The sequence below is a fragment of the Argiope bruennichi genome, chromosome 9 (assembly GCF_947563725.1).
Source record: "Argiope bruennichi chromosome 9, qqArgBrue1.1, whole genome shotgun sequence".
NCBI lineage: Eukaryota > Metazoa > Arthropoda > Arachnida > Araneae > Araneidae > Argiope > Argiope bruennichi.
This window is the reverse complement of record NC_079159.1, coordinates 9,760,628-9,777,404: the sequence shown is the minus strand read 5'-3', so window position 1 is coordinate 9,777,404 and position 16,777 is coordinate 9,760,628. Positions and strand designations below refer to the sequence as shown.

Genomic DNA, 16,777 nt, shown 5'->3' with positions numbered 1-16,777 from the left:
AGTGATATTTTAGATAGTTTTTTTTTTATTTTTACTTCCAAAATAAACTTCATCCAATAAATAAAGCAATATCTGAGCATAATTAAATATAATAGATTTTGTAAAGATATGTATTTATTAATTGTTTCTTTATCAAAATATCCATCCCTTTTTGGCAACAGATTCAATCAAAGAATCAGACACTAAACAAATCTGCAAACACGTGTGAGAGCAGAAAAATTGAAAACATTCTGTCAACATTTTTTTCTTCGTAAATTAAAATTTCTAATGATTTAGATATGACAACAAAGCAGTATCTAAGATTTTCTCCAGGCCAAATATTTGGTGTTGTTGCTAGTTCAACTGCTAGTATCATTCCAATAAAACAAAATGATGGAGGGAACCTGAAAAACAATTTCTTTGCGGTACCGGCATGTGAAAATGTATATATTTGGAATTTACGAACCAAAGAAAAGGTAAATTCATGCAAATATTAGTTTTTTAAGATTTTTATGCTACTTAAAATTTGATTCATTAATTGCTCTACTTCAATTACTGAAAATAGCTACTAATATTTATTTAATTTGTTTATCATGTTACTGTAAGGAATATGTATTGTATCACTTTATAAGACGAGAGTTTGGTCAATTTCATCTTAATATTTGCATTAGTAACTGCCATTCACAGAAATAAATGTAAGTTAACAAATAATCTAGGGATACATGTTTTTTAATAGTATTTCAATATGCTGAAATTTGTGATCAGACCGTGAGGTATCTTTAATTCGTGAATCCTTGGCTTCTTTTGATTGAAGTGTGTCAAATCTATGCTAGCTACCATTAATGTCACATTCCAAACCTATCTCAAAAAATAAAATCCCAATTTTTTTAAAATCATAATTCAGCTAAAAAAATGTGAAACAATTTTTTGCATTTTTAAAAATTTTAAATGATAGGATAATATATCTATATGTTTTTTGTTATATTCAGAAAGCAAGTAGTTTCAAAAACATTCTATGACTCTAAAACTTTGATTTATACAGCAATTCAGACATATTAGGAATAATACAGGAAATATCATTAAAATGAAGTAAAATTTATTTAATTATGAACATATGTAATCATGCTCAACTATTATGCATCGTATCAGCTTTCACAAAAATTATTTCTGATTAAATTTTATAATTGTATACCTTATTGACTATTCTATTTCAAAAAGTATATTGAATTTATTGTAAGCAATGGTTACATTTTGGGAGAAAAAGAAAAGTTATTATCCCTTACGTAAATTAAGAAAATTGGTAGCACTATTTTGATATCTGCATTGCATTATAAAGATAATATTGATGAGAATTCAGTAGATTTTCAGAAGCTTTGAAATAATGGCTTTTTACTTCCAGTCCAAAGGATGAAATGGGAGCAACATATGGTGGTTAAAATTTCCATCAGAATGCTTATAATTTTTTTCACTTTTAAATATTGTTGTCATTCATTCTCATGTGCTTCTTGTTTCTATGAAACATCTCTCTTCAGAATTCAAAAAGAGAAAAAAAAAAATCTGATATTATATGGTGTTATCATTGTAAGATTTATCCATGATCGGGCCGCAAGCTGAGATATGGCCCTTTTTAAATCCATCTAAGTAGCAATAGTTAAATTCATTTGATATATATGATACTTAATAGATGATAGTTTGTTTGTTTTTTCTCAGAGGAACAGCAATCGTGTGGATGTAAGCTATAACTTATAGAGTTTTTCTGTAAATTCTCCTTAAATGTTATGTAAGTCATTGAAAGAAACACTTCTGGAGTCCATGATGAAAGAGTAAGAAGCAGTTCCAAACTACAAATTTCAAAGCACTGAAGTAAAGAAAAAAAATTGATATTTAAATATGTTATCCATTTAACTTTTATTAAAATAGAAAGAATGCCAGCTCAAATATAGACTGCTTCGTCATAGATAACATCACAAAATCTACAATTAATGCTAATCTTTTCAATAAAAATATCAAATTTCTTGTGATATATAATTAATAGTAATTATAAATTTAAGTATTAAATCAATCTTGAAATTTCTTTTGGTTTATTACTGCCAATAATCGGATATTAGAGAGATTAAGATTGTCATTTTATTAATCATTCACAATTAATTAGTCTAATTTTAAAATCAATAATTGTTTTAATTTCTGTTTATGATATATAGCATTCAGTAAGACTCAAAATTTAATAATGATATTTAATTGAAAATTTGCTTTTGTATTGACTACTATGTTTCAGGATTTTAATTCAATAATTATTTTATTTCTTCAGAATGTAGTTTTTAATGGAGAAAATTCCATTGTGACATGTTTAGTCGCTGATTCCAGTCAGAAAAACATCGCTGTTGGATATGCTGATGGCATGATACGAATCTTCAATATCCGAGATGGTGAATGTACCGTATCATTTATTGGTCATAAAACTGCTGTCTCCTGTTTAACCTTTGAAGATGGAGGTTCAAATTTAGCTTCAGGAGGAAAGGTATACTAGTTTCATAGTTTTTAATTATGTTAATGGTGTATCCATCAATCTCTGTTTCTTGATAGATACCTATTACTCTTCCATAAATTTTATGTGTTAGATCTGTATAGATTTTTCAGTATCTTTCCAATATTTTCTGAATAGCTATGTATAGTATGTATGAGCTTTTAATATTTATGTTATCCATTATAAATTCCATCAAAATGTATTACTGATAATTTCTTTATTTCATTATCTATTGTGTGTGTGTGTACACTAATAATAAATCATATATATCTGTGCTTGTGCATTGCCACACTACAGGCTAGACTGTTTGATCTCCAGCTACGAAATTTTGAACATATACTTTGGAGGTTGGAAATGTGCAGATAGAGATTTTTTTTTTTTTAATTTTAATTAAAAAGTTAGCGAAAGGTTGACATTTTTCTGCTATAATTTTCAAAAACATTATTGCTTACAGATGATTTTTATACTATTCCAAAATTTTAAACTTCTTTTTTAATTATCCTAATTTAATAACACAGCATTTTTTTTAAATTATTTTTTGCCTGATTTTCACATTGTTGTCCTAAAATCCGAACTTTTTCATTGTTTCATAAAATACTGAATTACATGATTTTCTCCCACTGTTAAAAGGTAAGGAAGAAGGATTCTGCTTTATGTCTGTGTAGTTTACAAGACAAATAAGTAGATTTACAGTATTGTGAAGTCTCGTGAGAGAAGGAGGGATAGTTGCTGATGAGAAGCTTCCGGCATGGTGGTTGGTTCTCTTCACCCTTGTGGATACAGGAAAAGATGGGGGTCTGTCTCCTCCTGTCAATGACGGGGCATACTTCCTTAGTGAATGATTGTACCTTGGCCGGTGATGGCCCTTAGGATTCAGTGTTGCTGCTGCGGCTGTCCGATCATTCAAATTTTTCCATGTACTTTCCAGTGGGTTGGAGTGGTTTAGTTTGTAATTACAATAATGTAAAATTTAAGTAATGTATGAATTGAACATTTGTGTTTTAAATTATAGATTTTAGTTTCATACAAAGTAATGTAAATCGGAATATTTAAGCCCTCTTTTTCATTCGAGCTTTTAATAATCTGTTCTAGTTTTTACTATGAAATCTGAATTATTGAATTTTTCTTATGAAAGGAAAGACAATTCTTCTCTATTATAAAAATTAAATCATTTATGTCAGAATGATTAAAAATGATATCGGTTTGAAACTGATCTGAGTTGCATTTCTGAACATGATACTTACATATTTGATAATTTCTTTTTCAGGATTCTGAAATTGTTGTATGGAATGTAATAGATGAAGCTGGCTTATTTAGATTGAAAGGGCATAAAGGTCCAATAAGTAAATGTATTTTCTATCGTCCTCGAAACTGTTTAATTTCCAGGTAAGTTCTTAAATTTATAAGTATGACTTTATTTTAAAAAATTATATAGTTTATAATTATTATCAACAAAATATACAGAATTTTATTTTTAAATAGGATTTAATCATTCACATAAAGTTAACTTTTTGAGTATCAGTATTCTCTGCTTACCTCAGTAAAAATCATTAATAATCAAAATGAATAATTATTTAAAAAAGAGCATAATTAGCAAAATGTTTATTAAACGTAATAATAGATAAAAATGCTTATTTAAAGATATTTTGTATTTGGTTATTAAATTTATATAATTAGTGTCTAAAAACTGTCATGACTCCATATTAAGTAGATTTTTTTTTATTATTATTATTTCTCAAAATTGTTCGATAATGTATAAATTTTTTTTCAGCTCTAAGGATACATATATTAAATTTTGGGATCTTGATACACAGCATTGCTTTCACACTTTAGTTGGTAGTCAGTATGAGGTAAATTTTTATTTATAGCTTTTATTTTTTCAGATATCATTTTTTTTATGCACTGTTTTGGCAAATGAATAATAAAATAATAGAATCTAGATGCTTGATAATGTATTTTATTTTAGAACTATAAAATATTAAAAGTGCAATATTTCCTTTTCTTCCACTCAACTTAAACTTTATTATTAATGTTGCATATAATTCATGAAAAAAAAATTTGTGAACATTTTGTGTTACAATATATAAAACTCTTTAATGGTGCTTGAAATTAGAAAGTATATAGAACTGATAATAAGGTAGCCCATACTGAAATGGGTCACATAAGATTTGTTGAATATATTTGCATACTGCATGTGAAATGAAAACTTTATAACTACAAAGCTTTCTTTTAAATGAATACAAGAGCTTCTTAGTAATTTTGATTTCATAACTTGAAAATTGATTATTTATATTATTTATACAAAGAAGAAAATAGCTTACTCTTAAATTATGTTCTGGCTGCAAATTATAATGTCTCTTATCAAATAGATTTATTTATCTCTTAAAACTGAAGGGGTGATTCGATTCTTTAATGATTGCTATTGCCTTATATGGGGGCTCTTATGGCATAATTTCAAAACTATTTTTGCTTATCTTTATTAATCAGGATCCCTAGAACTCAAAAAACTAACTTTTGATTAAAAAGTAATGTAACAAATGTACATTTTTAACTTAGTATTTAACATCCTATTGGGAATCTCTTGTCACTTGCATTCAGTTTTTTAAAATTATTATTATTAATTCCAATCCATATGAAAAAGAATAGAAAATGATAGATGCAGTGAATTGCTATTTTCTTTAAATCTTCAGACAAATAGAATCTTTCTATTTGCTGACAATATTTTTTTCCCTTTTATTTACTGTTCTACCTGTATCCAACTTACAAATAATAAGAATTGTTGAATTATATAAATTAGTTTTGCAAATTAAAATGCTAATCTCAAATATTTAGACCATGTACTTTTAAATTTAAATTTTGGAATCAAGTGTTGAAGGTTTTGAATTTGCAATAGTTTGTACTTATTATTCTAAATTAATTTGCATATATCTAATAAATATCATTAAAATAATACATGAGAAGAAACTGAAACATGTATTATTTTTGTTCAATATTGAAAATGTACTGAATTATCAATATAAATTTTCATATGTTTTTTTTTTTTTTTTGCCTTAGTTAAATATCTGATTTGTAATTTATATTGTTTTCTGTCTCGTGTTTGACTAAACAAAAATTAATAATGAATACTAATATTTTTAGATTTTAGACATGGCTTTAATAAGAGGAACTAGACTAATTGTAGGACTTAATAATCAGAGACTGAGAGCATGGAATATATTTGCTGAATGTGATGTAAGTTTTTTCATGTAATTTCAAATTAAAATTAATTATATTCTTTATTTTTGAAATTCATAAATTTGTTTTTTAAACTGATAATAGTGGACAGTCTATAGCTGTGAATATAATTTAGAGGTGTTCAATTTTTTTATAAATATTTTGTTTTATTTTTAGTCTTCGAGTAACACTCCACTCCCCAAAAAATTAAAGACCAATGAGCAAGAAGGTTCAGATCTTGAACAAGATGAAAAATTAACTGAAGATGAAGATGAAGAAAATAGTGAGGTTAGTACTATTTTAAATTTTTTTTGTATATTTTGAAAATACTTATTGAATCTGTATTTTAAAATGGCTTATGTTTTTAGCTGTTGTAAGGTTTAATTAATTATATAGTATGTTTTCTTTTCTTTTTATTAAAATATGTTTTCAGAAAATAAAAACAAATGGATGTCAAGATTGTCTATTGTAATGCCATCTTTAAAAAAAAAAATATTTAACTTGTGTTTATTCATTTGGTGCCATTATTTAATTATCAATAAAAATAGATATTAAATAGTGGCAGCCATTAATTACAGTCAATGCAGCTTATGTATCTACTTGAAATGTTTACATTCTTTGTTGTATCACCACTATTATCTGTAATCTATTATCAGAGATGTTATAAACTACCAAAAATAAAACAATTTATGTTAATAAATCGGATGAAGCAATCTGTGGCATTTAAGAAACATCTTTAAACAAGCTTAAAAACCGATACTATGAAATGTTTCCTTTATGTTTGGAGTCAGATTATAACTGTATAGGCTTTTATCCAGGATTGTAAGGTAATTCTCAGTCCTTGCAAGCAAAAATTCTACTAGGTTGCTCAACGTGTATGTAGATAAGCATTGTAAATAAGTCATATATGATTTAGCTGGGTAAATATATTAATTAAAAAAAATTGTTTATATCATAAAAATCCATAATGTCAAATATAAACATTCTTTTAATAAGTTTGTAGTAATTTATTAAGAGTTTGATAAAAAGCTGATATCAATTTTTAAACTTTACTGATAAATTAAAGGGTTCAGATATTGCAAGCATTGTGTGTGGATGACTGTGCAGTGTATACAGTAATATTTTATTAAAAATAGAGTTTAATAAATACAAGGTGCATAGCATCATGAAAAGTGTTTAAATTTTAAAACCATTTTTTAGCATCTTGAAAGTGCTTAATTTTCAGAAAAGGTTCTTAAAAAGTGCTTAATTTTCTCATGAAGATGAAGAAAGCTTTTCATTTAGTCTTGTTTCCCCACAAGTTGAATATGATAATTCGAAATCATGGTCGTAAAGGCTTGTATACCGGATGTATTAAAAAAGAAAACCAACAAAAGAGAAGAATTTGTAGAAGTATTCCAGGAGTTCCAGCACATATTAAGATAATGCTTGATGATTCTTCCCCCCCCCCTCCCCCCCCCTTTTTTCCTTTCACACTTTTTTTTTTTTTTTTTTTTTTTTTTCCTGCTCCTTTTTTCTTCAACAATGTGCATTGCTATTTATTAAAATACAGGAATAGTTATCTAGAAGGAGCAGTATGAAATGTGTACTATGTCATACTTATTGTGAATTGAAAAACATTCTAATTTCAATTTTTAATGTTTTAGATGTTGAAGAGAATTTATTTAAGTTATGCCTGTAAGTATATATTTAAAGTTTTAAGTGTTGTTAAAGAAGAATATGAAATATGGTCCAATCAACGGAAAATATGAAAATAGCAGGATGAATTTGATGCCCCAAAATGAACTTGGAAAAGGTGCTTTAAAAACATAGCATATTCGATAATCAAACTGGCGCTTGAACAACCTATTACAGGTATTCAACTGTATTGTACAGATTTGTAATTAATTACAGTATATAATTACGTTAGTCAATCACGTAAAATCTAGTATGATAAAATTCTTAACTTAAAGCCTTAAATTTTCAATGATCGTGATATCTTTCGCAGTACTTTTTTGGAAGTCCCCGTTCATTTGAACATTTTTATTTGTTTGAGTAATCTTGCCAAATTCGTTTAGATAAAAGAAAAGAAAACTGTTGGATAATGGTACTAAAATATTTTTAAAGAAATAAAAAAAAGTTTTTTACAATTTTTTCTTAGGATTTAGGTTTTGCTATTTTATAATGATTTTCTTTCTTTTTATAACTCCTATAGAAATTTTTTCCCCAATGAAATCTCTCTTTATATTTAAAGTCTTGTTCTGAGCAACGCCCAGCATAAAGCCATTGAGGAGCATGAAATTTGGGAAGTTGTTTTTTGGACATTAGAGACACACTAAGAATGGATTTCTCAAACATTTCATTCAAAGTTTAATTGAAAAATAGAATTTTAATGTGTTTTCTGTAATGTCAGCAGTGGGATAGTGATTAACAGTATATGGTGCTGAGGAGATCCCACGAAAAAATGGCAGAAAACGTCGATGTGAACTTTTTATTAAAAAAATATTGGAAGAGTGTCAAGCTTGGCGAGAGGAAATGTAAGAGTTCAAAGCATTCAGCAAAAAAAAAAATGCGACGAACTTAAAAATCATATTGAAAGTCAATGCGACCAATTTATAGATAATGTCGACAGAGTGAGAGATATCCAAAAAGAAGACGTCCAAAATGTCACAGAAGAAATTGAAATAAACGGCGAGCTTCTAGTGGAAGAAGAAACGACCGAAAATCGAATGGAGAGCAGTGTCAGCTAAAATGAGCTTAGTGATCCTGAGGATGAACTGAAGTTCAATACGGAGAGACACGAGATTGTCAAATAATTGCAGAGCCGAATGAGTCCCCTAAAGTGGAATCGGAAGTGCAGGCGCTTGTCGATGGAGAAGATGAACTTTCTTTGGTCGGGTTCTGTTTGTAGCGACCCATGCTCGATGCCTATGTATGTAGGAGTTGATGCGACCCTGTTTGGAATGGATTCGTTCCAGAGGTTAAAGGGACAATTTCTCTGCAAGCCTCTTGGTATCTCCTTACGTAATGATATGTATGAAGACTACGTGGCTGGAATCGCCGTAGTTTCGGCCTCGATTTCCTTCAAGAAGTCGACTTTGTTGCGGATACATAGAAGTGTGATGCAAATAGGAGCCAAGGAATCTCCTAAGCAGAGGGACCCTTCCAACAAAGGCAGATGAGCTCTTTAGAAGATTCTTTGTTGAGAGCTGCTACCAATTCTCGAATATCGAGAATGAGCTGTGAATAGGCAGACGTAATCCGTGAAAGCTTTGACGACGAAAGCGAATCTCAGGTTTTCAAGTGAACTCCGGAAAGCATTTTTGGACAATCCTGATATTCGGTTGGTTCGATGGAGGAAGTTCAAAGTAGACCAACCTGGCTAGAATTTGCTTCGGTGAGTCCTGTTACGATACAAAAATTGGCTCCATGGGACACTTTGTATTTTAAAGAAAGTAATTAAGTTTAGATGTACAATCCGAAGCGATGACGAGGTCTAAGTCAAAAGCATTGAGAAGGTTCGGAGGGATCTTTAGTTGTTGCCAAATTAGTGAATGATGTCATCTTCGAAAGTGGGGAAGTTGCCCAACGAAAGGATTGTTTACAGCGAGCGGAAGCCTACGCCAACTGCCGCGACGTCAGTCCTTGAAGAGGGGAGCAATATTACAAACCTGTAATTTTGCTTCATATCACGAATAGTGTCATCATAAAGACCGTTTTACAATCATCTGTATTCGATGCTGTCGGATGCCGAGTCAGTGATCCCAGAGCTTGGCGGCAAAATGGATAATGCTCGAATCTTCGAGAATTTTGTCGATCTGTACATTAGGAACCGAGATACGCCTGATTGATCTAGAAGTTTCTAGGCCCGCCTCCCTTGAACTATAAAAGACCGGCACTCTCAAGCTGGTGGGTGGTCGACGTGAATTGTAGTCGGAGTCGCCGACAAGTAACGAATCTTCGAGAGGATAGCGAAGCAACAGCGGAGTGCCAGCATTGCGTGGAGCGAGTTCTGAACTGCTGTGTGCCGAATTCTTTTGTTTACTGGGGAAGCAACGTCGTATCTTTTGTGTAATAGTCAGTTGTGAGAAGTAGTGAGTCGGCAGCTAAAGCAAGAAGAGACAAGTTAAGCCATTTTAGAGACGGTAGAGCGAAGCTCCGAGGATCCCCTCTCCTGCTGGATTCTGTCTAACCGCTTCGTGTGCTGTGGTCAATTACTACTTGTGGGCTACTGTCTGCTGCTGTGTACTGTACTGTGTTAGTCTCGGCTGTAAATATTTGTGGTCTGTATGTTCGTCGCCTTTGTGTACTCGTGTTCTTCGTGTAAATAAACGACTTTTTTTTTTTTTTTTTTTTTACTTAGGTCTTCTGATTGTCTTCTCACGCCTTACACCCACTATCAAATGAACCCGGCGAAGGAAAATCCGTAACAATATATATATATATATATATATATATATATATATATTTCGTTTCTTCTGTAATTTTTAAAAGAATTTTTGCTTATAGGTTGAAAAGGAGGCTTTCATTAAATTGTAAGAACGGTAAACGTTAAAAAAAAGACTTGCTACACCACTTTAGAAATATAAGACAATTTCTTTTTAGCCTGATCATTTGTGAACCCTGCTATTATTTTCTGTCAAAAAATGACATTAAAAACTTATTTAGAAAATTGCATTGTTCTATCATCAATTTCATGGCAGTTTTGCCAGTTCATATGATGATAGCCATGAGAATGCTTTAGTTCTTATCTTCATAAGATGGCAAACAAAATTACTTAACAGAATGAGACAGTTCAGGGAGAAATTTATTCTCACCATCTCAGCCATGTTGGATCTTAATTGTTGTTGCTTATATAAAAATCAAATACAAAATTTTGGTCATACTGAGCTTCTCCATCATTATCAACATTTTCAGAAATATTGTATCTATCTGATATTTTATTTTAATTTTAAGAAATGTTGGAAAAGCTCACAGATCTTTATTGTTATCTTATAAAAGTTAACAAAACAACAAGTGTTTTTTTTTTTCCCTCCATTCCTATGATTATTTCTATGTTTTTGTCAAATCCAAAACGACATAATTTTACAATTGTAGATGTGCAAATACAGAAATAAATATTAAAATTTAAAAAATAACCATTTAAAAATAAATCTTATGAATTTTGTTTTCAATAAAAGCTATGCATTGTTATAAAACAGAAAAAAATACCATTCTTAGAAAATATGCAGTTTACGTCTACATACTTATACAAGGGTGTTTAATTTTCAGAGCTAATATGCTTAAAAAGTGCTTAAAAGTACTTAATTTTTACAACAGTTTCTCACTACGTACACTGAAATAGTTGAAATGTACTTTTCAGTTACCCGAGTACAAGCAAAAGGTCACCAAATAATTTAGACTTGTGTCAAAAATAAAAGTTGTAACAGTACATTTGTACATAATTTGGTGGGGCTCTTAGCATTTGTTTTTTTTTTTTTTTTTTTTTTTTTTTTTTTTTAGCACAGATTTAAATTAACTGGCAACCTTCCATTTGTGTCCAAATAGTTAAAAAGTACCAATTGCAATTTTAAAAATTTTGCTTTTCTGTTCAAATGTTATTTATATAAGTTATTAATTAATTTATATAATAATCAATAAGCTAAAAAATTTATTTCCACTTTTATGTGATAAGTAGTAAAAGTATAAGATGTCAAATAATAAAAGTTCAATAATTATTTGCAGTGTCAAAAATATGAATCATAGCAAATTCACTGCTAATTCTTCAATTTTCAAATGTGAATTTTAATGCAGTATTAAAATATGATTTAATAAAAAATTTTGATTAAATGTAATGCATTTCCAATATAATAACTAGAACTTTAATATTTGCCTGTATATTTACAATAGCTAACTTCTTGCATATAATAATTTGATTTTTTTTTTTAAATGAATGGTTTTTATATTAAATTTGCAAACTTAAATTCATTCTATCTGAATACTTTTAAATCAACCCTTTTGAAAACAATTTAAAACTTCTGCTTATCTATCTTTGCGAGATAGCATTATATATATATATATATATATATATATATATATATATATATATATATATATATATATAAAAGTATTAGAATCAAGTTAATAGGAAAAACAAAAATTAAAAAAATAAAACCAAAAAAATTATAAAAAAAAGAATCCGGCCTGAAGACTTTTTCAAGGGTCACCCTCAGGCAGGGATTTTTTCTGTGAGGAAAAACAGACATTGTCTAAAAATGATTCCTCGTGACCCAAAAATCCCCTGAAATTATGCTCAAGAGATATACCATTTTAACAGAAAGGAAATATAAAACAACAAATAAGAAGAAACTTAACTTCTTACTTACTTACTTAACTTTAACTTCTTACTTAAGATTGGTTACTTATATATATATATATATATATATATATATATATATATATATATATATAATAAAATTATTGAATGTGTTTAGTTATTATTTGCATAATTTTTGCAAGAGTACCAATGCTTTTATTGTTTGCAGCCTTAATAAGTGATATAAAATAGCAAATGCATTTTGTAAATGATTAATGTAACTTTTTGAATTTAAATTTATTTTTATTACTGGTATATATTTTATATTAAATAATTTTCATGTTTTGTTTTTTTAAATCTTTGATGAATGAATTTATCATTTCATGTGTTATTTAGGAATGAAACTGTATGTTTATTCGTTTATTTTTATATAGTTCAAATGCAAGACAGTTGAACTTAATGATCTGCCAAACACTGAAAACAAAATCTGTGCAATAGTTGTAGACTCAACTGAAAGACTTATGGGAATTCATGTATGTATATTCAGATTTTAGCTCTTTATATAATTTATTACCTGTTTTGTTATGTTATGTATTAAGTCTTTTGAAAGAGTTCTGACAAATTTATGATCACTCCTTGCCCCAACAATGCAATTGTGGCAATCCTAAATTCATTTATTCATTTTTTTTTAACTTATTCTTTTGGGCCAATCATTCACAAGCATTCCAGCTTCACTCCATGCCTGTCAATAAATATTACAATTCTCCTTCAATACATCCCAATCCTCTCCTTCTTTGCCTACATTTATTCAGTTCCCATTCCAAGGGGAATAGTGGAAATATGGGCACTGCAGATATCCAACTTTCTGTTCCACATTTTGTTAGATTTGAACAGTGGAATTTCTTCACTTTGTTAATATGGAGTAGTGAAAAATTAGATTAAGAATGGACCAAGCATTCCAAAACAGATTTGTTTCCTTTAAATCATATAGGCAGGAATGTCATATTTATATTTGAAAAGACATTATTTGTCCAAACTTTGATTGGATTGTGCTAATTCAATAATGCTCTAAAAATCAAACCATGCTATGCAATTGCTTCACACTTTAAATAAAGTGGGGGAGAATTATGCAAAGATAGCAGGCATTCTCCACTACAATATGGTTTATTGTTTGTGTTCTCTGTGACTTATGTATCACAGAGAACACAAATATAAGAGAGGATACACATAATAAGAGAGGACCCATCCCTAGACCTACTTGCCTCTATGGATATTTTAATAAGAGTTGTTAAAACAGCAGCACATCTGTAACAGATTTGGAATATTTGAAACCATTTGTTAATTCATTTTTGAGAGATTTACATTGTTACAATAGACAACAATTTTAGCTGCCTTCTTTAATACAGTACACTCCCGATTATCCGCGGAATTGGGTGGCGCGGCAGCCGCGGATAACAAAAATCGCGGATAATCCGAAAAAAGCTAAAAACGGGTATAGCAAAAAAGAAAACAGTCATTCCAACTTTGAAAAATCGTTTTATGTACAATAAAACGTAAAATAAACAGCAGGAAATGTTTAACTAACGCTTTATATTTTAGTATATCACACAAAACTAACCTAAAATGCATTTTGTTAATGAAAACAGAAAAGTGATTTGTATTTACGAGAGGCGTCAAGGATACACAGAAAAATTAATACATATGTACTGTTTTAATACTGTAATGTATTATGTAATTACAAAAGCATAACTGTAAAACTGCACCTTTTTGAAAAAATCAGTCAAAAAAAAAAAAAAAACTTTGTGCGGCAGGCGCGGATAACCCACCCGCGGATAATCGGGAGTCTACTGTATTATGCACTATTTTTTAGTTTTGTAAATTATACCTGAATTTATTGTTTTTGTACTTTTTGACCATTTAACATTCTCATCTGTTTTTCTATGTAAAATTCATTTATATAGATAAGTCTGGCATACCATTAAACTGAGTCAGATACTTTTTTAATCATATTGTATTAAATTCTTTAATGAAGCCTAAAATTGATTAAGTAGCATACCTCTGTATTTCAAATGTTATCATTTGTATTTGTTTACAAATAAAAATAATTTTTTTATTATTTTTCATTACAGAAATAGGTAGGAATTAAGGTTAAAATTCCATGAAAAGGCTTTAACATTAATTATAAAAGTATGTGCTAATATATAGGATTGATAAATGAAATTATGACAAAATGACATTTTCTATTATTATTATTATTATTTTACTCTTTGAGTGAAATCTTTACTAAATTAGTGGTGATTAAATCTATCAAAAATTTTGTTTTTTAAATTTCTTTCGTATTTCCACTTACATGAAGGGAAGGACTGTGATTCAGTTTGTAATTCTTCTGAATGTTTCAAAAATATTGTTTTAAATTTTCTTTGCTTCTATTTATTGCTTTTATTGAACATTTATAATAAAATAAAGGAAGCAAAATGTGTTTACTTTAAACTTTCAAATATAAATCTATTGTATCTTTATATGAAAATTTTTATGATCAAGAGTTTGCATTTTTTTTTAATGCAAAATTATTTTTTTAATATAATTGCCAAAAAAAATGTTTGATTGTAATATTTTTTTCTCCAGGGTTCTACAAAACTCTTGCATCTTTTCAAAATCCTCACTGATAATGAAATTAAAAAGAAACTTCGCAAGAAAAAGGCAAAAGAAGCAAAAAGAAAAAGGCAAGTTTCCTTTTTTATTCATCTTTTCTATTATCTTGTCTATTTATTCTCTTTATTATTATTTTGTTTAATTTTTAGTGTTGGAGATGAAGATGATAGTGGTTATGATGAATCTTCAACAATTGAAGATGAATTTCGAACTCTTAAACCCATTCAATTAACCTCTAAAGTAGATTCATTCTGCATTTCTGTCAATGAATCTGATGTTGCAATGGTAAGCAAATGAAGAATTTTATCAGCTAAAATCTACCAGTTTTCTAATTATGTTAAGTATTAAATGTTAATTTTGAAATAGGTTAAAATTGTACCATTCGTATAGGTTTTATTCTAACTTACTTTTTAAGTTGAATTTCATTTTGAAGCATAGAATGACCTTTAAATCTACTATACATGCAAGTTTAACTATTAATAGGCCATATGTAAATGTTTAACTGTTTGAAATTTCTTGTACATAAAATTTTATATTATTAGCACATATGAAACATTTAGTTAAAATTCAGTGCTAAACATTTGAATACAATCTTTAAAATCAAGATAGTAATTAATTATACATTGAATGTACAGTATGTATCAAAACCTCAGAATCTTTTTTATCTATGAATTCAAAGAAAAATATATAAATCATATGTTATTGATATGCACCTTATAAATAGCAGAATATTGCTAGTTCTTATATTAATTATTAAAATATGCTGAACTTTTATTATGAATGAACATTTTGTTGAAAATATAGTATTTTTACTAATAATATGGCTTTTAGAAAGATGTATCTGCTTGAATCAACAAGAAAGTGTGCAATATGAGAAATTTTTGTCCAGCACATTTTTAAAGTCATTGTATGAAAATAAAAGCCTGCACAACTCAATTTAAATAAAACTGGTGTTTGAGTAATTAGAAAATTATTTTTAAAAAATAGATGATTAGATATAATTACATGCATAATGCTTGATAATTATCTATAAATTTTATTCAATCTTTTTAGATAACTGCATTGCTGAAAAATAACACTATTGTCCAATATGAACTTGATATTAAATTAAAACATAATATGGCTGAAATCAAAAAAAGCATTAGCATACCTGGACATCGGAGTTTTGTTAGAACTCTAAGTTGCTGTTCAAATGGCTCTTCTATATTATCAGCTTCAGATGAATCTGTCAAGATATGGAGGAGAGGGTAAGATATTGTTTCTTTGTAAATTCATTATATATTCTTTGAAATGTTCTTTTAATTGTCTTCTGAGGGCAGGAAAAAAAGTTGTTGATTTTATATTTGTGCTCCATGTAGAAAAGGGCATTTCACCTAGTTTTAAAAGATTTGTTATTGCATGTACTATTAAAAGTTTTCTTATTGGAATATGATATTTGAAAAAATAGTTCTTGCATAAATTTCTGGTGATTGAAAATATAAAACCTTTCCCTTACAGTTTTATTATTGTTATTTATTTATTTGTTTTGTTCTAAATAATTATTTTTTGTGTAGCACCTGTAGCTTTATGTACAATAGCTCTTTGAAGATGATTTATAATATCAATTTTAGATTTATAACACTGACCATCATGTTGTAAACAGTTTTAAACAGCAATTCAGTTGATTTGCCATGACAGTAGGGCCTTAGACCCTAAATTTTTGCTATGATGATATGAAATAATACATGGAATAATAGTTAAACATAAACTAATTTATTAATTGCATAAGTAATCATTTATAATATTCATTAGGAATGTGGAATATATTTCCATGGCTAAGAATGAAATATAAAGTATCGAATATCATTATTAACTTAGTGTGGATTAATGCTGTATGTCTGTAAATTAAATAGTTATTACATATTTTATAACATCCATTTAAAAGAGCTTGGATCAAGAAATTTCTAATATCCTTTTACACCTCTCTCTCCCTATATATATATATATATATATATATATAATGATATTTTAAACTCTTAATTTAATCCAAATTAATTTCCAAAACTTTATCTTAATTTAGCCCATCGTAACTTCAATCTAAAATATTCTCTTATTTCGTGATCCAGTTCCACTTACGGTATAATTAATTTTGTAAA

General features: G+C 28.3%; 1 protein-coding gene across 1 annotated transcript in view; it reads left to right on the top strand.

The window, feature by feature from the left end:
- The first annotated feature begins 188 nt into the window (after window positions 1-188).
- The window catches only part of LOC129984718 (WD repeat-containing protein 3-like), a 32,817-nt gene continuing 16,228 nt past the window's right edge, over window positions 189-16,777 (top strand). Inside the window, exons 1-10 of the mRNA XM_056094662.1 lie at window positions 189-455; window positions 2,288-2,497; window positions 3,771-3,889; window positions 4,275-4,353; window positions 5,642-5,734; window positions 5,894-6,004; window positions 12,425-12,523; window positions 14,616-14,713; window positions 14,792-14,927; window positions 15,696-15,889. Of these exons, the coding sequence (XP_055950637.1) occupies window positions 279-455; window positions 2,288-2,497; window positions 3,771-3,889; window positions 4,275-4,353; window positions 5,642-5,734; window positions 5,894-6,004; window positions 12,425-12,523; window positions 14,616-14,713; window positions 14,792-14,927; window positions 15,696-15,889 (1,316 nt within the window). The 5' untranslated portion in view covers window positions 189-278. The remainder of the gene's footprint in view (window positions 456-2,287; window positions 2,498-3,770; window positions 3,890-4,274; window positions 4,354-5,641; window positions 5,735-5,893; window positions 6,005-12,424; window positions 12,524-14,615; window positions 14,714-14,791; window positions 14,928-15,695; window positions 15,890-16,777) is intronic.